The sequence below is a fragment of the Corvus kubaryi genome, unplaced genomic scaffold, assembly GCF_017639235.1.
Source record: "Corvus kubaryi isolate FWS band 111438036 unplaced genomic scaffold, C.kubaryi_AGA036_p1.0 133, whole genome shotgun sequence".
Classification (NCBI taxonomy): domain Eukaryota; kingdom Metazoa; phylum Chordata; class Aves; order Passeriformes; family Corvidae; genus Corvus; species Corvus kubaryi.
Window position 1 is genome coordinate 16,486,184 of NW_024580667.1, and position 27,287 is coordinate 16,513,470.

The 27,287-nt window shown below is 40.8% G+C and overlaps 1 protein-coding gene across 5 annotated transcripts in view; it reads right to left on the reverse strand.

Moving 5' to 3' along the window:
• Positions 1-12,520: 12,520 nt before the first annotated feature.
• Positions 12,521-27,287, reverse strand: part of CLCN4 (chloride voltage-gated channel 4) — a 41,608-nt gene continuing 26,841 nt past the window's right edge. For all 5 annotated transcript variants that reach the window (XM_042037909.1, XM_042037916.1, XM_042037923.1 and 2 more), the window contains 4 exons: positions 26,080-26,266; positions 22,710-23,108; positions 17,788-18,004; positions 12,521-16,431 (listed from right to left, as the gene is read on the reverse strand). In XM_042037909.1, the coding sequence (XP_041893843.1) occupies positions 16,341-16,431; positions 17,788-18,004; positions 22,710-23,108; positions 26,080-26,266 (894 nt within the window). In that variant the 3' untranslated portion in view covers positions 12,521-16,340. The remainder of the gene's footprint in view (positions 16,432-17,787; positions 18,005-22,709; positions 23,109-26,079; positions 26,267-27,287) is intronic.

Sequence of the window (27,287 nt, forward strand, 5' to 3'; positions counted from 1 at the left end):
TCTAGAAATTTTTATCTTCAGGCTGACCGGTGTTTGCGGGCTCTACCTCATGCTATCCATAGCATAAGATACCAATCTTCCCACACCAGTTCTGTTTAAAGACAGACACTTGGACTGTCAGCAGTGGGGTATATTCTCAGCTTCAAGGACACACTTTCAAAGTCTTTGAAGACAAGAAGTATCGGAACAAGTTTGCAGATGGGAGATTATAGACAAAGCATTGCAGAGATGAAACAAATGCTTCCCCAGTCTCTTAAGGTACATGTTAATCAAGTCAAATACTAAAGAGCTGTTAAATATTGTCATCAACAATTGCTTAGGCAAGGCCCAGCTTCTATACATTTATAACATATGCAGAACAAATGCATTTACAGTAATATTGGTTAATTTTTGGAGAATATAGGTAACTTTTTAAAAATTCCTATATCATGAGCAGTAGATTTAGTGAATATTCATCCCTCCAAGGGCCAAAATTTAAAAGGGGGAAAAAAAAAAAACAACCAAAATTTAAGGCTAAAATCTTTTTTGAAGGACCTGGGATGCATGCCTATGTACTATCATTTTGTTCTTTCAGTTCTAGGTGTTAGTAACTGAAAATTCCCTTTCATAGAGCATATGGCTACAGTAACAATATGTCTGTCTCCTTAGTATTTGTTGGCAGACTAGTTTGCTTTTGTTTGTATAACGGAGAAAGGAGCTTTAGAGGCAGTAGTCCAGGATGTACGGTGCATGGAGCACTAGTAAAGTGATTGAGACACTGCTGGCAGCAGGAGTCTGCAAAGAAACCATCACATTGGAACAAAAACAGCTGTCTGCCAGCACCATAAACTTTAGGAAATGTTGTGGGTGATTAGTTGCTGCTCCTAATGTGTGAAAGTTGGCCTGTCTGCATACAGGCAAAATAAACTCCCTTTAACTTCTTGCCACTCGTACATAGAAAGCACAGGACATTATGGGATTGATTATGAGCCATAAAAGCCAGGAAGTTCAGTTTTAGAGTGAAAACCATGGCAATGACTGTCTCTTTCTATTTGGATGTCATTGCATGAAAAGCTAAGGTGAAATGAAAAGGAACAGGAAACAAACCTCAAATGGGAATGGGACAAAAAATTCTAATGGGAAAAGCAACTCAGTCAGGAAGGAACACTCAAGCATATAATATAAGGCACCTGGCCTCTCTGAAACTTTTGGTTTTTTAAGTAAAGCTTAGTGGTCCTGGAACAATAGTAAAAGAACAGTCCAGCAAACATATTCTGCTGAATGTCACATAGACTTTTTTCCCAAAGACAGACATCCTTCCCGTTTCCACCAGCTCAAATAGTCTGAATAAACGCCACTTCAACAAAAGCAAGAAAGAATATGGATTGATTGCAAAGAAGAGAATAATAAAAGGTATTTTGTTACACAACCCTTCAGTTGCATTTTTTTGCAATAAACTTTTCAAAGGTCATTTCAAAATTAAATCACATGTGAGTGCAAATCTGGGAATTTAATGTGAATTGAAATTATCCTTGTTTTGTGCTGCAAGGCAGTTTGAATAGTTCCTTTCTGTGAGGGATTTTTTTTTTTTTTTTGCTAAACTGATCGTGAAATAGATGTGAAAACTAAGGGCAGAAGGTGGGGCTATTTTATTTTTTTCTTATGTACCTCTGAGTCTTCTGCTTTAAGCAATCATAACAAAGATAAATATTTATATAGCACCTGCCAGTCTATGGCTTAAAAGCACTTAACACGCTTTAATATATACTATTGCACAGAAATAGAAAAAATACTGTTCTAGGGTGAAAGGTAATTTCTAGCTGATAGCAATACTGGAAAACAGAAAGTAAACAGGGTTTAGAGCAAAGTAAACCAGAATTAATTTCTTGTATGAACAAGTAGAAAAGCTAATATATTTCCACTGCTGCAAAATTTGTCAGTGGGAATTTCAAAGCCTGATTTTTCTTATCTTTCATAAACAGGCTGTAAATCTTAGGCCCCACAAAGTAAATGGATGGCTTAGTATTTACTCTAACAAAGGACAAGACTTCATTCCCACAATTTAGTAAGATACAGCCTTGGAAGAAATTGTAAGATCTGAGTCTAAGTGCCTGCAAAGGGTTAAGAGGGGCTGTAGAAATGACTTATGCCTTTGCCTAAGTAATAAACCTACATTCTTGGGTGGGGGGAGACTGCAATATTTTGGAGTGCTTTTTCCTCACAAAAATGTCACAAAAAGATTTTCTTTCCTTCAGCATGATCCACTTTATTGTATTTGCAAGAAAAGTAAAGGAAATGAAGACTTTTACTCTGGGAAATGCCAGTTTTTCTTTCTAATGCTAGTCAGCAGCCCAGTGATTTAGGGGTCATTCTCGGAAGAATGCCAGGATTAGCAGATGGTATCAGAGAAAACTTTTGGTTTGGTTTTTTTTTATTCTTACTGGTCAATACTGACTAGCAACTTACTAAAGAAATCCAGGAAGAAGCAGAACCAGAGGCTTTAGGTAAAAGTCCTAGAGGTTTCTCCAGAATCACAGAATCCTTAAGATTGGAAAATACCTCCAAGGTCGTGGAGTCCAACTGATGCCATGATTATTATTTTCTCTTTTCTTTTAAACCCCTTTTATACCTTTTCACAACTTCTGTATTCTTCGTGTTTTTTAGCCTACATTCTTGGACTTGTTTGTCAACCTAGGAGACTCAACATCTTAGAGGTTTCGTAGTTAGGGATCAATATGCCCCAGACCCCAAGGTCCTCTCCAGAACACATTTTGTAAACTAAGATAGAACCTTCTTCAAAGGTTCCTTGGGGAGAGGGGCTCATTCAAGCTTCTCATTGGGGAATCTTTGATAGATATGCTAATTAGTAAAACCTATCATGTTATACCAGATCTTTTGGGGGTGTGCATTGCAGTGTGCATTGAGGTGCATTCAACCTGGACGTGTGCACCTAAGGATCCTTAAAATAAATACCAAGGTAAAATCCCTTTTTCCCTTCTAACCGTGTTTGACTCTTGATTTCAAGACCAGGAAAAGGCATCACAACATTTGACTGAACATCACCACCATGTCAACTAAACCATAGAACTAAGTGCCACATCCAGTCATTTCTTAAACACTTCCAGGGGTGATCCATCCACCACTTTCCTCGGCAGCCCTTTCCAATGCTAAAGTCATGCTCATACTGTGAAATGCATATTTAAGTGTTTGTGGAAAACAGGAGACCTCTGAGAGGAAGGCATGAAAGAGCCCTGCCTCCAAACTCCCTGTATCATAGGACAGATTTATTTCATAAACATAGGAAAACTGCTAACTTTTGCATGTGTAACCTTAATTATAGCAGAATTTAACCTTTTTTTTTTTTCTTTTAAGGCAGTTAGGAGGTTTTCTTCTTACTGGTGAGACTATTTTTAAAATCAATTTAAATATCCGAAATGATTATGCATACATAGTACTAACATGCTAAATTTAACCTTTGAAGTAGTTCTTGGCTCTTCACTTCCAAAATGAAAACATATGAATAAAAATTGCTCTGGATTAAAGAGGCATACTCAATATTTCACTCTTAGCAGAGAGACACCTCAGACCAGGGTAGTAAAGGTACCTGTTTTGTAATAAGGAGCTTTGGTCCCTAACAACTTCAAATGGTGTTTCACAAAGTCTCCATCACCTCTCTTGGATCCCTCAGGGTCCGTAGGAAGCAATTTACTCATTGCCAAATATATTGATCCAAACAAGCTGGTACAGGGCAATGTGTGCAATGTCAAGAGACCAACCCTGATCCCAGGGTGTTCTAGCTCTGTGGGCACAATACTTACTCTCTGCTAATCTCGTCTCCACACTTACTAGAAGGGAGGGTTGTTGTTAGCCCAAGTTGACTCCTCTTAAGGAGCCCTATATTTCAGAGGCAGCTACAGATCTCTAAACAAGTATGCTGTGCTTTGCCATGAGTCCCTAAGCTCATGGACACAGCCTCCAGCAATGGGACAACTTGGTCTGTCTTAGACAAGCCAGTCTTCTGTCACCCAGCATGAGCTGGTGCTCTGACACTGCTGAATGTCTAATCTACTTATTTTCAGGTACATCACCCAAGGAAGAAATGATGCACTGGAAAAGAATCAGCTGGCTGTAAGATCCTCTTCAGTCTGGAGCCTTGACCTTCAGGTTAGGAAAGAACAGAGAGAAAAGCAGTCTTTGCCTTTCCTGCTGAAGCTGGGCCACAGAAGTTCATCATGTGGGCCACAGTATGCACAGGGAAAATCTCTAGCCTAACTGCTGTGGCATTTACTTCCGAGGGGGTAGACTTCCATTTTACCCCTGTTCCCAAGCCTGGAACATTTGAGAAAATGTACATTTGAGAAAGGTGGATAAAATACATAAGCAGAGTGGGGAGGAGGAGTGGGAATGCAGAGCTTTCTTCTCCCACTAATTGCAGCAATCTGTCTCTTCTCCCTTCTGCCTTTACATATTACTTTTGCCGGGGTTTGCAGGATGGTGTCAGCCTCTTTAGGTGACCATTGATTTTGTGTTTACTGCTCAACTTTCCAAGCACATGTAAGATCCACCACAGCACCAGAAGCACTTCCACAAGTTCTCAGGCATTTTTCACAAGAAAAAAAGAAAGTAAGTGCTCCGAGACTTCTGTGATTACCAGTACAGGGAAGAGGTAAGATCTTAAGGTCTGCTCTGGCATTTTTCTGTAGCTAATATCAGCTGTAGCCTGTTCTGTGTGGTGGCTACTGTGAAACCTCTTCCTCAGCACCTCATTCTCATTATACTTTTAAAAGGATATTTAAGTATGTAACTTGGGGTTGTAAATTGCAAAGAAGCCTAAAGGTTACATATGGTAATGCACCAAGGAGCATATGCCGTTTTCCAGATCTGACCAAATGTTTTACAGGGAAGGCATTTCACTCAATTCCCTAATGTTGTTTTATGTAAACAACAAAAACAATAACATGTTTTAGAATTTCCATTAAAAAATAAGACCTTTCCATGCTCTAAGGGCCTCTGGCATTCCCTACACAGATACTGCTATGTTGAGGGACATACTTATGCAAATAGAAATGATGGTAAAGAAAATGAAAAAGAAAAATATCAGGTCAGAAGAACAAAACTGTATTTCTTCTAGCTCCATCAGCTTGGCTATATTTTCTTCCTGACAGAGACTTTGAAATGGCAAAAGAATTCCTTCGACCAACTCTTCCTGTGACCTAAATGCATAATTGATGAAAACGTATTGGTTACATGAAAGCCTCATAGAAACCACCAGGAAAGCATTGCAGATGATTTTTTCCTCCTTTCGCCACTATGTTTTTACAGATGTGATACGTGGTTTAAGGAGCCAAAGCAGACAGTTGTGCTTTAGCCCTGCCAAATACCCCAAACAAAGAAAAAGATTTCTTTCTTTCCTCTCCCTTTCCCAACAGAACGTATGTAGCTAAAATAAATAAATACATAAATAAATACAATTTTTAAAAATATATTTTAATTGGTATATCTACGAAAATTCATGAGGCAAATTATACATTTAGAGCAAAAATTATACAGCTTTGATTCCTGCAAGAATCAGAAGTCAGCGCACAGCAAGGACACCGCGGTGGCCTCTGTCACCCTGAGCAGGGCTGGTGGCCCTGGTGCTGCCGCCGCAGCCATGCCGAGAGCTGGATTGCCACCTAGTGGGACCCCGCGGCTCCAACCCGCTGGAGATGTTAAATCCCTGCTCACGGTCCTAACGCTGATTAACAAATACTGCAGCTGAATTTAGAGCCTGGAGCAGTGGATCGCTAAACACCCCGAGCATTCCGTGCAGCACAGAGTGGAATCATACAATCACAGAATGGTTTGGATTGGAAGGGACCTTAAAGATCATCTAATTCCACCCCACCTGACATGGGCTGGGACACCTTCCACTTGACCAGATTGCTCAAAGTCCCATTCAATCAGGCCTTGAACATTTCCAGTGATGAGGCAATCACACCTTCTCTGGGAAACCTGTTCCAGTGCCGCTCTACCCTCACAGTAAAAAATTTCTTCCTAATATCTAGTCTAAACCTGCTGTCCTTCAGTTTAAAGCCATTACCCCTTGGTGAGTGTTTGCCCCAGCAGGGTGCAGGTGTACCCGAAATGTTGTCTGCTGGTTCAGAGGCAGCACAGAGTGCCTGTGTGGCACTTCCAGCTCTCCTTATCACAAGAGGATGCTGGCCTTTCTCAAGTGTCCTCCAGTACTTGAACACTCTCATAACTGATAATATCTTCTCTTTGAAGTTCATAGAAAATTTAAGTGTAAGGAAAACCATGGGGCCCTCTTGTCAGTGCAGGAAAGATATGAGGCTAGACCATGGCTGGCTGCTGTGATAAACTGCCAGCCTTTTGTGCTCAGTGCACATGGAGTTGTGGTAGACACAAACCATGGATTTGGTTTTCCATTGATCTGAGAAAGGCAGACTTCGTGCATCTGTAGAAAAGCTAACTGCATTTCCTGGTGTGGCTGTGCAGCGTGATGCAGTTACTCACTGAATACTCCCCCCAGACCAACTGTGAGCTTAGCAGGAGGGAGCAGAGGGAAGGAAGAGGCCAGCCAGAACTTCTGAGGACCACCCTAAAAGTCAGTCCCAACAGGGTGGATCATCAGCCAAGTATCGAAGTTCTCCACCTTTTTCCTCTGTGCATTCCTGCTCCCAGAGTCCTACAGCGCCAGGACAATGAAGATGGGAGGAGGTAGTGGTGGCAGTGGCCTCCAGCTCTGCTGGGGAGGGGGTGTCTGCACTGCTGCTCCAACTGCTGTTCGAGTGCCACCAGGTAAAGAGCACGTGCTGTTTCTGTGTGCAGGGCTTGGAGTGCCCATAGTTTGAAGGAAAGGAGTGGTGCAGACTGGGCTTTGCTCAAGTGTCTTTGTGCTGACACCACATGAATGAGTACCCAGATGTATTGCTGAGGGAGTACAGAGGAAGGCACTACTTGGGTAGGGACAAGAGTGGAAAGGGTCAACTGCTTGTTTCTTGTCCCCTACCTTGTGCCAATAGTGAGTTGCAACTCTCCATTTAAAAAGACTAAACGTCTGTAAGGGGTGGAAAGAGAGGGCTCACCCTTTTCTGGAGCCACATTGTGTGATCCACAGGAGAGCTGATCTCAAATTTGTCTGTGAGGGGCTGGTCATCAGGCAGCCACACATGTTCTGTGCTGGAGCCCCTTTGCCACAGACAAATATTTTAGTCTTGCCCCTCAGTCCTTCTGTCAATTAATCAATCAAACAATCAATCACAGCTACTGCAGGTTTTCACACTGGAGAGGATGGTCGGAGTCAATAGGTGGATGTGAAGACCTCACACATCCTACACATCCTAGATGATATCTGGTGCCACTCTGGACACCTAAAACAGGAACTGCAGGAGCTGATAATCTCAGTGGAGATGTGAGAAATACAGAGTATGGATGTGCATTCCACTTTGCTGCTTCAGAGGTTATCCTGGGTTGAATGTCCATCTCACAGTTTCTGGGTTTGGCACTTACACCAACTACTTCTCACAATTCCCTTCTTTCCCTGCACACACAGACTTACTTCTCTTAACATAAAATCCTCATGGCTTCAGCAGGGAGATAGACAGGAGGCAGGAGCCTTGGGTTCAGTTCTTGCCTCTCCATCCAGTGGGCAAATGTAACCACTGCTAAGAAGGCTGCTTTCATCCCTGGACTAATGTATATGTTCATGAAGAATGAAAAAGCTTCAGTAAGAGAGGCAAAAAACTTCACAGTCTCATGAATGGGGCATTATCCTGAGAAAAAAATGGATCTTGGCAAAGGAACAACTCCTCCTGTCCTCTATGTTGTTGAAGCTTGAACAGTAAGAAGGCAGAATTCTAACATGGAGCCAGAAAAAGAGCAAATAAGGCAGTTTATGTTACTGTGGTCTGTATGTACCAGGCCATCAGATGATCAAGCTGGTCCCTGGTTCTGGTCCCTCAACTGCTTGTCTTTTACAATTCATGAGCACTGAATATTTATTTGGTGGAAATAATGCTGGTAACTAGACTGTATCTTAGCTACTGACTTTGTTGCTGGCAAATTTGCATTCTGTGCAGAAGTCCTATGTGAACAGAAAGAGCAGATGTGTTGATTTTTTGGGGGGTTCTTGGGTTATAACAAAAAAGCTGCAGCAAAGAGGCAGAATGGGTTGGGACTGAAAGAGGAGAAAACAGTGAAGTGAGAAAAGGAGGAGGGGATGGAGGTGGTAGTTACCTGCCCTACCTGGTTGTTCTCATGCAGAAGGAAAACGGGTACTCCTGGAATGGTGCCTGTTTATCTGGAAGGAAGCAGTCTGACATGGATTTACTAAACAGGAGTTGCTGTAACCATCAACTGTACAGAGATTTCTATTGCCAAAACCTGGCTTGACAGAGAGAAAAGGAATTGTTTCATTTACGCTCCCGCAGGCTTGGAAAGAACAGGTGCAGAGGAGATTATGATTCATTCCTTGTGTTCCTGTGACTAGTGCTTTGCAGTAGTGTTCCTTAAAAGTGAAGACATGGCCAAAACAGAACTCAGAGTCAATGTTAATTATCTATGATGTGGAAAATCTTCAGGCAGACTATTCATACCTTTGTTCTACCTCTAATCATGGTACCATTTGAATTAGTTAATTGGATAAATAAATATTATTAAAAAGGTGCTTAAATATCAGAGATTAAAAATCATGAATTAGTACAATAATCTAAATGATAATTGATCTCAAGCAGTGACTGCATAGAAGATGGCTAAATATTCTGGTTGGTGACAAATGGTTGCTAGATTTTAACTTCACTTACATGAAGCAAAGTACTGTGTGCAGGCTACAGCAAGGTCTAAAAATGTGATGAACATCCCAATATCCTAAATATGAGAGTATAAGCAGAAGCCTAAGTTTCCTATAACAATTTAGGTACAAAATCTGCATCTCAGTGTGATTCAGGATAGCTAGCTGAGTTATCTTTAAATAGAAATCTACAAATGTCCCTTTTAGGACAATGCTGCTTCTGGGTTGGCAGAAGGCCCACCGGAGCAGCAGTTAGCAAAGAAGGAGCTGCACTATGGTAACTTAGCAAGCTGCACTTAAATCAACACCTACAAGACCTGTATTGCAGGGACATTTACTTAACATTGAAACTGGATCCCAGCCCTACGAGATCCAAAGAGTTTCTAACCATGAGGCTACTGTGAAAAAGGGAAGGGCTGGTGATGGCACATACTGTGCTTTTTTCCTGAATCTCACTACTGACCAGGGCCATTTTGGAGCCTTTGGTAGACTTTGTGTCCTCTCCCTCATCCCTGCAGCACAGTAGAGCTTAGGTGTCTCTCTCTCTTCCAGGCTTGGGGACTTCAAGAGTCTGGTTGTTCCCTGTACATCATTCAGAAATTTTGAATTCTAATGGTCACGTGATCTGAGAGTTAGGTAAGTAAAATTTGTCTTTAGGCAAATAGCAACTCTGGTAATAATCCAAACACGAATATATTTTATAAATCATAAGGCTTCATAACCTTTCAATCTTCCCTGTTGGGAATCTTTAGAAGCAGAGAACTACAGTTCATCTCACTTTTTAATTATTTGGAATGGTCCTTTTGCATGGCACAATTATGGCAGCCACTCCTTTTACTGCATTTATCAACGGAGAAATACTCAACTAGCATTTAATGCACTAGTCCTGCAGCACTCCACATCAAATTGTGCACGGCCACAATCCAGTTCTCACTAGCAACTGTAGAAACAGCGAGCTTACTTCAAAAAGGCAAAAAGTTGTCTTTTAGATACATTCAGAAAGAAAAACAATATCATTGGTTGTAGTCAATACAAACAGATATGATTTTACATTTTAGGTATTACTCTCCCTAGTCATGAGACCAGCCAGTGAACCCTTCACTGGGAATGGTTCTCCTGAGAGTGAGATGCCTCTGTGGACATAATTTTGAGACAATAAAGCAGCTCTTCCTAGCTAATATAGTTGACTGTCTAGTTTCCTAAGCAATCTGCATGTTTTTTCTGTGCCCTTTACTGAATCTTTGTGGATTAAGAAAGACTGTTTAATTTGAAGGCTATGTAATATCAGCTGGTGACAAACATTGCTCTGAATGCTGTGCAAGCCAGGAACAAATCATCAGGCTTTGCAAATCCCCACAGAGAGCTGTGCACTGATTGTTCAGGCTGCACAATCATTTCTCAAATGAAACACTGCTGAAGTGCCAAATACTAACTCTCCCCAATCTGGCTGTTACATATGGTAATGTCTTCCTAACCAGTTACCTGCTGTGGCTGGGGAAAGCCAGTAGGAACACTCAGATTATTTTAATCCTGACTATACAAGATAATTCTGAAAGATAGCAAGGGTTGAATCATTAACTGTGCTAAAACAGTGCTTATAATGTGCTCAAACTGAGACTATTAATTATGCTCAGAATACAGTAAGGTTAAAGGAGGGATGGAGAGTTAACCAAATGCTGCAGCTACAGGTCAGCAGTTCCTGTCTCATTCTGCCTAAGAGCCCTTAACTGCTTCAGGATACAGTTCTCACAGTCACATCCCAGCTCTAGATTGACTTCACTGGGAAGTCACTAGTTACTGGTGAGATGGTGAACATACTAGACTGATCTCTGAAATGCAGCAGCTATTTTTCTCAAAAGTCCTTCTTTTTGACATTTCATTAAGATAATGTGAGGATCTGGAGAAGCAAAATGAACAGTCTCAAATACTGTCAAACAAGAAAGTTCCCACAGGAGAAGCCACCAAAAAAGGAGCTTAAGCACAGGTGGCAAACAGGAAGGCATTAATACCAGACCTAAGAGGAGGTGAAAGTTTGGAATGAACACACTGGACAAAATTCCACTGTGCAAACTGTGGGAAAAGCGCAGACAGCAACAACAGGAAGGTGCCAGGCCTGGTGAGGCAGATCTAGGTTACTATCTGGACAAAAACTCCCACCAAGGCAAACTGTGAGAAAGGAAGCAGCTTACACACATGCCACCCCGTGCCGGGTTCCATGCCTCATGGATACCCAGGACTTGGACTGTATAAAAGTGGAACCTCCAGAAGAACATCTGGGAACGCCCACCACTGAGCAGACAAGGGTGAAGAAGGTCCAGCAGGACACTGCAGGATTCCATGTGATGCTGGTATCTTTGCTTAATCTCTCTCTCCCACTCTCTTTCTCTTCCCTGCCTGGCCACGTCCCACCTCCTTCCCCCCCATTTCTATCTCTCTCTACTTGACATTTACTGTTAAATAAAATCTGTACTATTGACTTTGGCATAAGGTCTCCTTTGCACCTTAACTCAGGTAGAGACAACTCAGTAACCAGATGCTAACAGATAGCAAGCCAAAAACCAATCAAAAAACTCAATGCAGCATTCCAGCAACACCATGTTTGCTGTGTCCTCCAGGAAGGAGCAATGCAAAATCCCACCTGCCACAAGTGGAGGCCTTCCACCAGAGATGCACTTTCTTATTTTGGATACAGTGTCTGTGAGATTGTGCTTAGTGGGCCACCACAGCAGACAGGAGCTGGAAACAAGATCACATTTGGAGCAGAGGAGCAGAACGGCGTGAGGGAATGATACAGCTTGTAGGAAATACACGTGGAGGAAGAGCTGCCCCTAAAGGAGCAAGAAGGCACATGGATGGAAACGGGCTGCTTGGTTTGGATGAATGGAGGATAGGCCAGGATACGTGGAGCACAGCTGCACCAGGGCAGCGCTGAATTCCTCTCAACACATTCTATTCCATTTCCCAGCTGTGCCATCACAAGTGATGACAGGTAGGTCTAAAGTTCAGACCCCCATGACCAAATGCAAACTACAGGAATTCCTACTACTTATTAAAGTTGCTGCATGCCTGATGACTCCTGGCTTGCTTTTTGGTGTGTGTTTTGGGTTGTGTTAAGGGCATAGCAATCCATGGAAGGAGTTGAAGGCCGTGGGACTCCCAACACCAGCTTCTGAAATGAGTCACTTAACTTGAACTAGGATATTGCTGACATGTTCATTTTAGTTAGTATGTTGATCAGGATCAAGCCCATATTCTTTGCTACTACCTAGAATTTAGCCTCTGACAGAGCTTTAGGGTATATCTCATCCAATTAAATAGGGATGATTGAACCTGTCATTTTCAGTCTTTGATCTTAGCGCTGAGTTAAAGTACAACTGAAAAATATATACAAAAATTCTATCATAAGGGCTTTGCAACATCTAGTGTTAAAGTTTAATGATTATTGTAGACAGAATAACCTGGTTAGATAAATCATTTTTCTTATCTTTTTAGTTTTCTAAGGTATTTATGATGCTGAAGAAAAAACATTTTTCTCTGAAAATAAAACAGCCAGCTTTCAAGGCTGATTCTCTGAAGTCCACTGAACTTTACTAACTCCCTTCTTAATATTACCTAACCCATAACTGAATTGGATATCCTAGATCTCTAGACTCAGGCTTGAGTTATCCATAAAATTGAGAAAAGGAAACATAAAAATTATACAGACATTAAGTGAAATACTTCTCTAATTAATAAGATGTCCAAGAAATGTTTCCAGTACTGTAAGTCAGTTTTATTTAAAAAATAGAGTCCAAACATTGTTTTTTATAAGGTGCAACATACACACTGTTTTCTACAATTAAAAAAAAAAACCACAAAAACCCAAAAAACAGAACCAAAGCAAAACTATAGTCATAAATATAGTGTCATTCCAACACGGAATCAGTGAGTCTCCTGTAATTCTTAAACATTCTTTTTCTGCTTCTTCAAAGCATAAGAATTAATAGTTAGTATCCTGGGACAGCCAATGTGTCTGTCTAATGTCATCCATTTCTGTACTTTATTATTAAATTTTCTGGTACAGATTGCTTCAAGTACACATCAGAAGCTGAATGTAACTGAACACAGTTCATGCAAAACAAAGGTACAATACTGAACCTGCATCATTCAAAGATTTTTATTCTCCTGTTTAGTTTAGTTGGGCATTTTTCAAAGCCAACAGCTTGAAGGACTGAACTGAGGTTGCATCAAGTCAGCAGTATATACTAAGATACTTACATAACTCAGATTGATTAACGCTACATTACTATCTTGAGCTCTACAAATTCAAATAAATCGTTAAGCCTGAGATCTATGCCTCTTGGAGTCTATTCAGTACCTTCTGAGACAAATTTTGGAATACAGATGGAAAACAGTGCGTGATAATGGGCTTGTTATGGGGAAATAAATTAAATCATTATATCATAACTGCATTTTTTGAGACAAGCATGTTATTAATTTATATTAAGGGTGTTCCCTTTCAGACACCAGTGGGAAGAGCAATAAAGGCTGTGGCATGGAGGAAGTTTTCTAATTAGCAAAGTCTGTCCTGTTTCAAAGCCCTCCATGTCATTCTAGCACCAGCCCCAGCCTTGATGATAACACCAAGCAGCTGAAGTTAGCCACGAGAGTGCCATTTCTAGACAGCCAGACAGTAGCCCCTGCTCTGAAGGGTTTAACATATTTTGAACAGAAACTGGAACAAGGAGCAGCACTACATGGTTACATGCCCAAAGGTTTTTCCCTTGACCCCTTAGGTATTTAAAACTTTCCATCTAGAAAGGAATGTTTTTGATAGAAGAGAGCTGTACACCCATTAATCTGCCTTTTACTTGGGTGATAGTCCAGGGTCAAACTGCACCCACAACAACTACATAAATCTCAATTCCTTCTGTTGTTTGTTGCAAACCACCATGTTGATTTTCTGGATCCTGTTTTTAAGCCCCAAGGGCTCCTCCTAAGTGGGCTAATAAGGCAAGGCAACAAGCTACCACAGGGGTGACTGTTGGTGTCAGTTAATCAGCCCTCTGGGTATTAACAGACTTAACTACACAAGTTTATGCCCATGCATAACCACAGACTGAGTTTAACCTGATAATCCAAGTCAATACACATGTGAATTTGTATTCATAGCCACCTTAACCTCAGGCAACTCCACATCTTTTTCTCACAAAATGATAATGGCTTTCAGTGTTGATACACTATATTGGTTCCTGTTAGCAAACATGGAAAAGTAGAACATGGTCATACAGTTTTAATCCAAGAATGAGATTGCTCTCAAGATTCAGCCTATTTAGCTTAGTCTAAATCCCTTAAAATCTAGAAGTTATGGGTAGAAACTGACAATTGTATAAAGCCGTACTTGGATTTAGTGGGAATGAACTGATTTTATGATGGCATCTCAGTTCAAATGAGGAAATCTAGTGCTTATGGGCTTTGTTGTAGACTTGGTTGGTTTTTTATGAGTTTGGCTGCTGACAGCTTGACAGAAAAACATAAGAAATAACCACATTATGTTGTATTTCCTATTTTCAGAAGAAAGGGGTTGCTCAGTTCCATAGTTTACATAGTTTTAACAATGTCCCTTTAACAATGCATTGTACTGCAGCTGTTCAGTTAACAAAAAGTATACATGGGCTTTGGCCAGAGCTACGTATATTTATGTCAGTCTGGTGCAAACACCATTGTTAGGTGGAGTACTTAACAGATTAAAATTATCCCTTTACTTCCGTTTCTTTTACTTCAGCAATTCAGGCCATACTCCATGTGAATGTAGTGGGACACATGCCAGAAGGAAGCAGGGTCGCTGGAGATAAGAGAAGGAATTTGTGACATATAGCTTCAGCATCTAACTCAGGGTGCACCTGAGTGGTTGTCTCAGTTCAGGGACACAATAATCATGCACATTGCCTACATGATAGATCAACAGAATGGTTTTGGGCTGGAGTAAGCAACAGGCTGTTCTGGCATGAAAGGACACTGCTCATCTCTGTCCATGGGGACCATCTGAACACCACCAGTCATCTGTGTGAATTTGAACAAAAACACCAGAGGTCTTAGATGCCTAAATGAAGGCACCAGGAGGTCTGAAGGGGATTCAGGGCATCTAAGTTAGAATGCAACCTTTCTCAATCCCTAAATTTACGTCTATAAAGCAAACCCTGGGCAGTGTGAATTATGTGTTACAGAGAGTACAATTTGGTATTCTGTTACTGATAGCAGTATTGACTAAAGGGTTGACCCTCTGTATCTCACATAGGACCAGAACAAGGGTTTAGGAAAATTTAGCATTTTTACCTGAGTGACTTAGAGGTCTCTACCAGAGTCTGTTAAATCCTGTGTTCTTGGTGCAAACAGATAAATACTTAAAGCTTTCCTGTGATCATTTGCATTCTCAGTCCCTCTGATCTCATCCAGCCACAGTGTTGTGGAGATGGATTCCACAGTCCTATGACTGACAGGTGCATAAAAAGTAGATCTCTTACGATTAAGTGTCTATGACTGTTAAATTGATTTCAGCAATCTCTTGGCAGGTGCAGACAAATGCCAAGAAAGAGCAATAACAAAAAGGATCTAAGTGGAGAACCAAGAATCAATGCAGAACTTCATTCCTTTGTGAAAAATGGTGATGTACACAAGGGAAGACAGGTGACGGATTCAATCTCTTGTCACTAACACTGATGAGAGATGGATACCACTGTCCTTTTAGTGCTTTTGAAAACTATTTTATGGGCTTCTATGTTTTTTCCAGTTACCACAGCAAACCACAAAATACTAAATTTTACAGTACTTGTATGCAAAATTGCATAGAGAGATAATAAATTCTTACAAATAAATCCCATTTTAACATTAATAAGGGGAAGCTGGTTGGCAGAAATGCTAAGCAGTATAAAATTCAAAAGACTAAAGCAGGGAGCAAGGGACACTACATTTTAAAGTGAGTTGAGATGTACTCTTACTCTTTTCTCTAGGACTTAACTCCAGTCTTGATTCATTAAACATTTACAAAATAAATGAAGATGACAAAATCTTTCATTTAAAAATATGGAAATTTTTGTCCATCATGAAAATGGTATAACTCAGTAGCAAATAAATAGCCATGATTCCAGTAACAAAAGCAACTGACATTACTCATCTACACTCTCCGGCTTGGAACACAAACCTTTATATCTCTTAGCAGTTTGTACATAAACAGTGTCTGCTACTCTTCACACCTGCCTCATGAGTTACTGTGACCTTGATGCCTCCCACTGGTGCTCCTGCCTCTTTGTCTCGAAGCACTGCATCGCTTACGCCCACCAGCGCTCCAATTGAGCTGTTGGGAATCTCATTAAGGAAACACAGCTTGATGTCTGCAGCTGCTCAGAGCTTCTAAACTGCCTTCCTCATGAAATAAGTGCTGTCCTGCATCTACTCCCTCTTTCAGAGGCATATCAGGCCATTCCTCATATACATTACCTTTTTCTTTTTAAGCAAGATGAAACACCAAACACAGCCTTTGTGTTAATCTAGAAGGGATTCCTTTGGGGTTACTTTCTTCTTCTTTACCAGTCTAGTTAAACATGATAGATTCAGGGTCCTGGTTTGCCATTTGAGCCATATGTCTTAATACATCCTTTTTAGTTATGATACCCAGCAACCTCCTATAGGAGAAAAGGAAACGAAAGGTCAACAATCATCACATATATCATCCAGGTTTTTTCCTTGTTCAGCTGCAGGGACATTTTGTGAGTGCTTCCATACAGTACTGTCCATCTCATCTATTCCCCAATTATTATCTTTTTATAAAAGTATTCTCACCTCATGTATTTCTACGACCCCAGCCATGATAATGAAGTGGAATACTTTGGCTTGTTACCTCTTTTTGTTGGGAACATGACTGAGTGAGGAGCTACAACAGCTAACACTTCATACAACAAAATCATAAGTTTCCTTAGGCTCAGGCTGCAGAGGACCAGCAGTCAAACCCAAAGCATCAGTGCTTGGTAATACACAAAGTAAGGATTTCTGAAATTCTCACTATCTGACAGCATAATTCCTTCAAATTTAAATGATAATTTCTCATTTATGAGAACCTAAATGAATTACATCTGTCAAGAAAGATGAGGCCTATGGGATGTCTGGCCCCAAGAGTCAAGAATTTCATAACCCTCAGTTTTCAAGGGCTTTTACTTCCAGTCCTTGAAGACCATTAGGCACTCAATTTTGAACCCATGTCTTTGTTAATAGTTTTTCAACCTTTAGTTTCACGTAAGATCTAAAACTCAAGATCTAGGCACCTAAAATCAGAATCTAAATCTGCATCCCAATAATGGTTCTTATTTTTTTAATGCTGAGAATACTGCATTGATAGTAACAACTGATGCAGTATTTTTGAATAACAAAAAGGCTTTTTAACAGAAGAATAAATTCTAGTCTTCCACATTTGGAAGTGAGGACTCTGGTTTTGGCTATCCTGCTATCACTAGATCCTGGGATGAGCCATGATGCTCCAATAGCTCAAATTTCATTGGAACTATGGGATGTTATTTCTAGTCCACATGGTGCAGTTTTTTATTCTCCTAATTTCATGTTTGCCCACCTCCTTCAGCTGTTATTTTAGGGCCTTTGGTTTATACACCTTTCCATTATCCAGCAAAGAAAGTTGAACAGATTAATTTTCCTCCAGTGACACCTTTATCACAGTCTTCACAAACATCTGATCTAGTTGGATGTCTCAAAACAGGCACATTCTTAGCAAACAATACTGCTTGTCAGATCTGCCTCTGTTGAAAACTGCATGATAGTGGAAGTCAGAACAGTTTATTTTGTATTTATCTAAATGAGAATACACTAAGGATTTGGGAGAACAGAATGAAATATAACACCCTGCAAGCACCATTTTGGTTCCAAGTCTGACTTCTTTTGCTGCCCTGGAAAGACATAGACGAGGTTCCCTTATTCATCCATTCACAAAGTAAGACAAAATTAAAATATTCACTTGACTGTCAACTACTCACCCACTGCGAGTCACCAGACACTGCCGGAGCCCAAGTTTTCGGAAAATATCTACCACAGTCTCCATTGGTGTGTGGTCAGTGACAGTGAAAGGGCTCAGGTTGAGAATACGCCGCAGTTTCAGGGGATGGGGACTGTTGGGTGGCAGTTCTGGGGGATCTTCGGTGAAGTACACGATGGAGTTGCTCACCACACCATCCTGACGCTGTCTTGCATTCTCTGTGCAACATAAAGATTGGTGTAGATAGTGAATTAAGCTTGATAATAAAAAAACTCTTCCTTTGGAAAGCAAGGTTTGTTTTTGTCTTCAACGTACTGAAGTCACAGAAATTCGGACTACTGGAGAAACTTGAATTTCCTTGAGACATTGCTCCCTCAAAGCAAATGTAAGTGATATTTTTACAGACACATACTTTTCCTTGGTTGGGATAGTGCTTTTCTGAATAAATATGCAACTCATTGCATTCACAAACTTCACTAATCCAATTTCTGTCAAATTCAAATGACTGTATGTAATTTCCTCCATAGCGAGAAACACAACAGAAACTTTATCACATGGCTGAAGGAGTGGAGTCAACAGCTGTGTAAGATCCCAGCTGGCTTGGAGCAAAACATTTCAGTGGAGTTGAGAAAATGTGGACATGGTGAATGGATTTATGAACACAAAGCTGGGGAAAGACAAATTCACATTCCAGGGATCCAGGGGCAGTGTGGATGTTGTTCTAGACCAGCACACCTCTCTGGCACGCAGGGTATATTTTGTGGGCTTACACTTAATGCCTTAAATAGTTTGTATATCTAGATTTTTAAAAGGAAAAAGAAATTAGCTTCCTACTAATAGTAATTCAAAATAGTAAAGGGAGGAAAAAATATAGGGGTAAACAGCACATATGTGACCACTTTCAAAAGTTCAAAAGCTATCATTAATACTTTGATCAAACTACAAAGTGAACATCACACTACATCTGGAGTTTACATGATCAGCATAAGTCCTTCACTTAAAGTATGCTCCAAGAAGAACACTTACCATTGGAGTAGTTTATTTTCTTTGTAGTGTTTACCTCATCTCTACTCAACACTACAGGGCATAAACATTATATGAGACACATTTCCAAATGACAGACAACTTTCCTCTCCCCCGAATGAACATATAATGTGTTTGGCTCTGAAGGTTTAACTTTTTTTTTTTTTAATAAATTCTTGGAAATAGTTAAATTATTACCTTCAATTAACATAGGTTGCTTCTGTTCTTGAGAGGCTATAGCAACTCATACTCAAAGCATATGTAAATATTCTTGGAACTCTCTGCCATCAATCAGAGTGCAGAAACCTGCTCCTGTGACTTGTAATGTGTAGACAGTGATGGCTTCCAACATGTTCCAGCTGCAATTTCTTTTTACATTTAATGATCATTGTCTTGTAATATTTGGAACTGGAGCAGTGCTGGCTCAAACCTAATATCAGTACAGTATATGATTCTCAACCTTCTCACCCCACATATTACAGGCCCTATTGCAATTTACAGGAACGATGTTAGTTTTGTCTCAGCTCGCTTCAATTTATGCATCTAATTTCAAGTGTGAATATGCCTGCATAGTTCTTTGATATATATGATCTGTGCTAAGAGGTAACATTAATCAAACTGAAGGTAACTCCCCCCCTTTGATAAAAACCTTTGACAGCTAGGTATTTCCTTCCCAAAGCTGCACCCTAAGAAATAGGGCCAAGCATTTTGGTTACCACATTGCTGTTCCCAAGGCAGCAATGACCCTGAACAACAGTGATTAGCCAAAACCATGATTTCACTCTTCCATGTCAAACACCTCCCTAGAGAAATTTGAATGATGTAGTACTACAGAGTAAATTCAGTGGCATCAGAAAAATGGTGGATTTTGTATGCAGTCTCACTGGATGGGGGAGTGAGAGTAAAGGTGCAACAGAAGAGCAGATCATTTCTGCAGTCAGTGGGTAAGAAAAACAGATACAAATTAACAGAAAGAGCAAAGCAAATGGATGACAACGTCTGGTTTTACAGAGTAATCTATGCAGAAGGCTCTTGTCATAGCTAGAGAGTGAATTAATTCTCCCAAATGTGAAACAGCCTCTCATATTCAGGGGTTCACATTTCACAGCCTGTATCAACTATGTTGATCTCTCAATTCCACACTGGAAAAAGCATATCATACAGGCCACCTGGCTATTGTCCAAGGCTCTGCCTTTTGCATGGTGCCTCTGGAGCTAGCTAAATTTAAGAAAAGCTTTAAAATGTCAAAAACTCCCCTCTGTAAGATCGTAAAGTAGGTGTCATCTAAAATGTAGACACCTCCTCCCAGAGGGTGACTCTGCCACCTCACCTGCCTACCTACTCAACAAGGATCAGTGGAAGGACACAATGCTCCTGAGGATGCTTCTGAGCAATTGGAAATGGCATTGCCATTCACTTTACAGGTAATTGATGCATTTCTAGAGCATGCTCAGTGCTCCAATCACTAAGAAAGAAATTATGTAGGGGTAAATCATGAGGCAGATAGCTGTGTGGGAACAGGTATTTGATGCAAGATTCAGCAGCTATTGACTTCATCCAAGAAGGCAGATGTGTGAGAGAATTGGAGTACTTCCCCAGAGTATTCCCTGGACCACCATACTGCTGATGCACAATTAATTGGGCCTGAGAAAGGAGCTGAAATTCTTGGTTGAAACCATGTCTCTATGAAGTGCAAAGTGCTCTTATGTAGAGGTACCAGAGCTAGTTCAAACTGAGGAGGCCTTCTGCAGGGCACAATGCCATGAAAAAAGAGATACTGGTGAAAGAAGAGATACTGGAGTGGGCCTGACTCTGCTTTTCATAAGACCTCATTCCCTGGCTGAAGTGCTGCACAGATGGGGCTTATGCTGTTCAGAGATGTAACTCCAGTACCTCTGTCAGGCTGAGAAGGTGAACCTGAACAGTTGACTAAGAGATGCTTCACCATGTGTGATGTTTATCTCTTGGTAAGTAATTTTATGGCTTAAGGAGACTTGGTGTATGATCACAACCATGAAGCAAGATGAGGTAGCGGTTCAGAACACATTAGCTACCCTTGTGGTAATGCTGAGCAATAACAACTTCTGAAATTCAGGCAAAGCAACTTCAGAGAAAGAGGATTAGCAATCAAAAGGTTGCTAGCATGGTTTGCCCTGCCCTGTACTGGAACCATATACTGTGTCTTTCAAAACCAAGTCGAGAGTTTAAGTCAAAAGGACACAAACCATACTGGAAAGATGAACCATTTATCATAGTGTCAGCACAGAACGACAGCACTCACACTCAGCCCAAGGGGAAAAGGGCCACCAAAGGTCACTGATGGCTGAGGATTTTAGGAAAACTTACATAACAAAATAACAATTTGATTTTAAATCTAAGTTCTGTCTCATTTCCTATGAAAGATGCTCTTAATTAGAACTGATCAGGAGACAGTACCTTTTGCTCTGAAAAATGCAGTTGTCAAAGAAACAATTTTTGAACAGGAAAGCATTTTGATCTAAATGTTTACTGAGTTTAATTTTAACTGGTTTCTTTGTTATCAGTTCATAGCTGGACACTTCCTAACATCTTCTGGCAAGACCATTCAGCCACACTGCCATTTACGACCTGAATCAAAAGACTCAGTTCCTCAAAGTTCTTTGACTGGCTTCAAGCAGCCTCTGATCTTTCTGATTTTAAAGTGAGGGCTCTGCATCTTCAGTCCATGCAATTTTCCCACTGGCATACCTTCCTGAAAAGGAGGTGCAAAAGACTATTAACTTTGGAAGGCACCAAGTGCTAAAGCCATGACATGGCATGGGCAGTGTAAAAGACAGACCCAGGGTAGGCTAAATATATCTAAAACATGTGCTTTAAAGACTACTGTTTTTTCAAATTTTTGTTTTAGCTTTGTGGGAAGTGAGCTGGAAATTGACCTTCAAAAATAACCCAGATTTTCCATTTATTAATTTTCTTGTCCGAAAAATACATGAATTTCCATCCAAGACAACAGCTTTTTAAAGTGCCTGAGTAACAGGGATGAAACAAGACCATGCAGAAAAGAATAATTTCAAGTCAAGGAGATTTGGATATACCAGACATTCCACTCCCCTGCAAAGTACAAGGCAACCGTGTCCAGGTGGCATCTTGCCTGCCTGCCCAGCTGGCCCTCAACACCACAGGAGTGCCAGAACTGGGAGCAGACAATGGGCCAGCCTTGCAGGCCTCTGCAGTTCTGGATGCCCTGAGTCCAGAAAAGGTGGGAACACTTGCTTTCATCCAATATACCTGTTCTTCAATCCCCACTTAGTCATCAGATCAACCAGGAAAGGACATGACAGTCAAAATCTTTAATTATCTGGATTCGGATTCTCAGGCAACCAGCCAGCTCTCCACTGGATGCCAGACAAAATTCAGCCATTTTTACCAAAAAACACTGTCCCCTGAAAAGCTTTCCACCTGTAGCACTAAAAGGCTGCATGTGAGGAAAAACTGAGACAGAGCAACAGAAAGAAGCACAGGGTATTTCATCGCTGGGTGACAAAAGTTCACGACTGCCCCAGCCACCTCTGGCAGCCCATGGAGACTGAAAGAAGCTGAGCACTGCGCTGGCTTTTGATCTGGTTCTGACAAAAACTCTGGCCCTATGAGCTGAGTTTCTCTCTATTGTCTCTAGAAGAATTTTATTTTACTGTTTTGAGTAAAACAAAACCCACAAGGGTCAAGCCCACAAAATGCTACCAGGTGGTATGATGGAATAGAAAAGCTTCCAGGTCCTAGCAACCAGTAAAAGTCATATTTGAAGAAAAAGTCAGATTTAGTTCTTGTTTATCCATTCTTCAAGGTGAGTAACACTGCTAATCTCCTATCTTATAAAAACTCCTTTCAAAATAAACTTTTGCACACTGATACTCTACTTACTTATTGCAAGGATCAGCTCTCGTCTCTGTGCAAACCCAATGAGTCTCTCCGAGTCTTTTGAAACCACCACTGGAAAGCCATTGTAATCAGTCTCTTTGATAAGGGTCTCAACATCCTCCACCGTCATGCTGTCCTGTGTCAGAACAGAGAGAGGAGCTTCGCCGCGCCTGGGTCTCATCACGTCAGTTGCCAGGGTTCGGTGGGTGAACTCATCCTTCACATCCAGGAAGGGGTAGCCATTCAGATGAATGTGAGCTTCATAGATCCCTTCTTTTCCAAAGGCATCTGCCACCCACTTGCTTGTGACAGCTGCAGCCATAAGAGGTACAATGTATTCCAGGCCTCCAGTTAGCTCAAACATAATCACCACCAGAGAGACTGTCATTCGAGTAACACCACCTGCCAACAAGGAAAAGACTCAAGTTTCTCTCGGTGCTGGTATACGTACTAAGCAACTCATTTATAATTTTGAGCCTTACACTCAAAAAAGCATGTAATTATTTATGCTGAGTATTTTGTCCTTATACTTCTAGCCTTATTTCACTGAAGAAAGGTATTTTTCATCTACTGCAATTTTCATCAAAAAGGTTGAGTGAACTTGCTCATGCCAAAGTTGCTAATATTGAAAAGCAAACAATGAACGCTAAAAGACAGAGCTTTAAAACCAGAAAGGACACAAAAAAAAAAAATCAGCTTTAATGGATACTTGAGAAAGTAAAATTGAACCCTGCCATTTAGCCCTCTAAAATGACTCCAAGAATCAGTTAAGTACCACGGCTGAGGCAGGTAGGAGCGTGGAGAAGTGGCCTTCACGCCGGCCTATTTATTGCAGTCATACTGAAGAGAAAGCTGAGCATTATCTTTGGGCACAACATGGTTACAACATCCTACCTTAAAACAGCTTAGGGCCACTGCAAGAGCTGTATTATAGCTTAAACCCTTGCTTTTGATATCACTATAGTAATATAGTTTGAACTGTGTACAGCTTGGTTTGAGGCCATCCCGGCACGCAGCCATAGGCAGGGTTGTAGCTGTATTTTTCAATCTATTCTTTCCATATTAATTTCATAAGCAAGCTCCTTGCTCCTTTAGTTTACATTAAAGGATAAAAATAATCACATAACTGAGGACAAGTGTGTATATATCTCTGAATTATTAGGTAACATTTCTTTGCCTCTGTTCAAAAGGTAAATGTAATAAATCTGCTATTTTTAGGTCTCAAAATACAGCACCATTTTAGATGAGAAAAATCAGAAACAGGTCATTAAAAGATGCTTTTCATCTAACAGCATATAGAAATATTAGATTGTTGATTACTTAACACTATAATCCAGATATGAATTTCATCTGAGGAATGCCTTAAACTTCTGACTGCGAAAAGCTGAGAGCAAATACCAGAGTAAGGATCATTTAATACTTACTCCATATCTCTTACTTTAGGCAAGATAGGTTTTGGTACTAAACAGCCTAAGTACAAGCTGTGACCATTCTACTGTATGTCTCACCATACTATTAAAAACTACCGCACCTTAATTTGGACCTTTTAAAAGAGGAAGAAATTGCAGCTCACATCGAGTCCTGTGTGCAGTTTGGGGCACCACAATATGAAAAAGACATAAAGCTATTAGAAACTGCCCAAAGGAGGGACACAAGGATGATGAAGTGTCTGAAGGGGAAGCCTTTTGAGGAGTGGCTGAGGTCACTTGTTCTGTTCAGCCTGGAGGGGACTAAGGGGAGACCTCATTGTGGTCTACAACATGCTCACAAGGGGAAGCAGAGGGGCAGGCACTGATCTCTCCACTCTGGTGACCAGTAACAGGACCCAAGGAAATGGCATAAAGCTGAGTCAGGGAGGTTTAGGTATATCAGGAAAAAGTTCTTCACCCAGAGGGTGGTTGGGCACTGGAACAGGCTGCCCAGGGAAGTGGTCACAGCACCAAGCCTGACAGAGTTCAAGAGGCATTTGGACAATGCTCTCAGGCCCATGGTGTGATTTTTGGGGTGTTCTGTTCATGGTCAGGATTTGGACTTGATGGTCCTGATGGGTCCCTTCCAACTCAGCATATTCTATGCTTCTATAATTCTATGCTGACTAGCAGATCAACTGCAACATCAGAGCCAAATTTTGGTGTATTACTTCTTTTATGGACACTAAGATAAGAGGAAGTGCTTTACTTGTTTGGACAGTAAGATTCATCCTAGCTTTTTTTAATGTGTCTACACTCCTATGGGTGTTCAAATCCAAAGGGATGATCCAGATTGCCTTTACAATCTCTAGATAAAAACAGGCCCTTCTAAGGCCAAATTCATCTGTTCATTTGCCTCGTTTAAGATGTGTATTTCCAGATAATACAGATCTTTCCCATGCCTCATTTTTCTATTTTGGCTGTGAGGGATATCAAGACAGTTAAGCTCAGGTGTTGATATCTACATTACAGACATTAAATTTTCAAGCAAATCCCACCCTTCCTTCCTCTATACTGATCGCACAAATGATCCTGCTTTTCCAATATGAGCATCCAAATCTGAATTTCCAGCTCTTCCTGGAGTACATCTTTCATTTCAAACCTACCCAATGACATTAATCCGTGTTATGCCTCTCCACTATTTTTTCATCCAGTGATGATGATATCAATAACAGCAACAAAAGGAGATAGAATATGCAAGTACACAAGGGGAAAGATATGATCAGGTAAAAACATGTTCAGATGGTATGCTTGTAACATTCTTGTTGCATCTATGGCTAGAAGTTTGATATGTGAGGTATTATTCAATGGTCTTGCTTTAATAGTTAACAGATCATTGCTGTTATATTCAATAAATCCTATTGATTGAGTGTAATCCAGTATTGGCCTATGATCAAAATGAAAACCAAAATACAGCTCAGTTGATCATAGCGTGACACACAGACAAAATAAGACCCAGAATTTTTACCTCTGTGTAGCTTAAAATTTAGCCAGAACTGGGATGTTTTTTCCCTGCACTGAGAGAGAGCACAGTCTAAATAAGTAAGTAGCTTCAGTCCAGTTACATCATTACATCAAATGAAAAAAATGCAAGTAAAAATACTCCTGCTTGGAAACCTGCAGCCTAACTTCAATTGTTTTCTTTCCTTTTCTGTGCTTTTTGGCAGATTACAAGCAGTAGGCATCAATGACTGCAAACCTTTCTGTTGCTGACTACCTGGCAGATCACTGGAGCAACCAGTAGAAGGAGCTGCCCATTCTTTAGCCCATCACATTTTGATTTCAACCTCTGTTGCACCCAGAAATGCCAAAACAGCAGCTAACACAAACACAGGGCCCTCCTAAGCATGTCCCCAAACATCAGTGTTGGTCACACACAAACCAGTGACCAGCAGAGACCGTACCCAAGCAAGCTGCTGCTCCCACCATAGCATAAAGCCCTGGTGTGACACAGTCTGCCCCAGGTCTGCACCAGTTCCTGAAGATGATCCAGTCATGATGGTGATATGCCAGCTGCTCCACTCCAATCCCAACCATCCTGCCAGCCATGGCTCCAACAGCCATGCTAGGAATAAAAAGGCCTGAAGGGATCTGGAATGAAATGCAGACACATGAACACCTTGACAAAAATGACCAGTATCAAACAATTTTTATTAACAGTATGAGAACCAAGTTTCCATAGCCTCATGGCAGCCTACAGTGCTGATCCCCATGCTCTGACACAGTTTTCTGCAGTGACTGAGTTTATGTGGCTACATGTGTATTAATAGCTTTATAAAATGTTAGTGCAGTTTTTAAAGAAATTTTGAATCTCACCTGCTGCATCCCACTGAATTAGGGAGCTAAATGCTGTTTCTGAATAATAGTTTGCTTTTGAAGTCAAGATGTTCCTGGCTTTGCCTTTATTGCTTTCTCAGCAGGAAGTCAGGAGCTGCTGATGGTTCTGTCATAGGCTTAACTAAAAATAATATCTTGATTTCACCCTCTATCAGATGGAGCACTTTATGGTTTTATTACTACTTTTTTCAGGCTAAATCAGACCAGATTTTAAATTAAATGTCAAATGAAGAATAAAAATTCAGAGAAAGGATGCTGACTGCTCAGAGGCAGCTAATTCTCCATCTCAGTTTACAATATATTTTCCAAGAAGCTCTACGAATCATTACTTTGACGTCTGCTATACAGACAAGTCACAAATCATTAGAAAACAGTATTGAAATGAGAAGGGAGGGAAAAAAAGAGAATGAAAATTTACTTTGCCTTGGCTAAGTGCAGTTCCTCTTAGATGTCAAGTGAACCAGCAAGCTGGAGATATACTCCTGCTGGAGAAGACAATTCAGATCTGTGACAAGGGCTTGCATGGAGCTTTGGTTGTTTTCAGAGAGGAAAGCCTATCATATCTTTTTCAGTCTGAAAATGTAGCTTGAGCTTCCTAGAGAACTCAACTAATCACCTCATCAGCATGGCCCAGAGACACTAGGGCTGATAACAGCAGATGCTACAGCCCCCACCATATAGTGTTAACATGGCTGATGAAGTTCGATTGAGTCTTCTAGATTTAGAGGGTAAAGCTATTTTGTCTGTTCTTTTACAGACTGGTTGAAACTGGTAA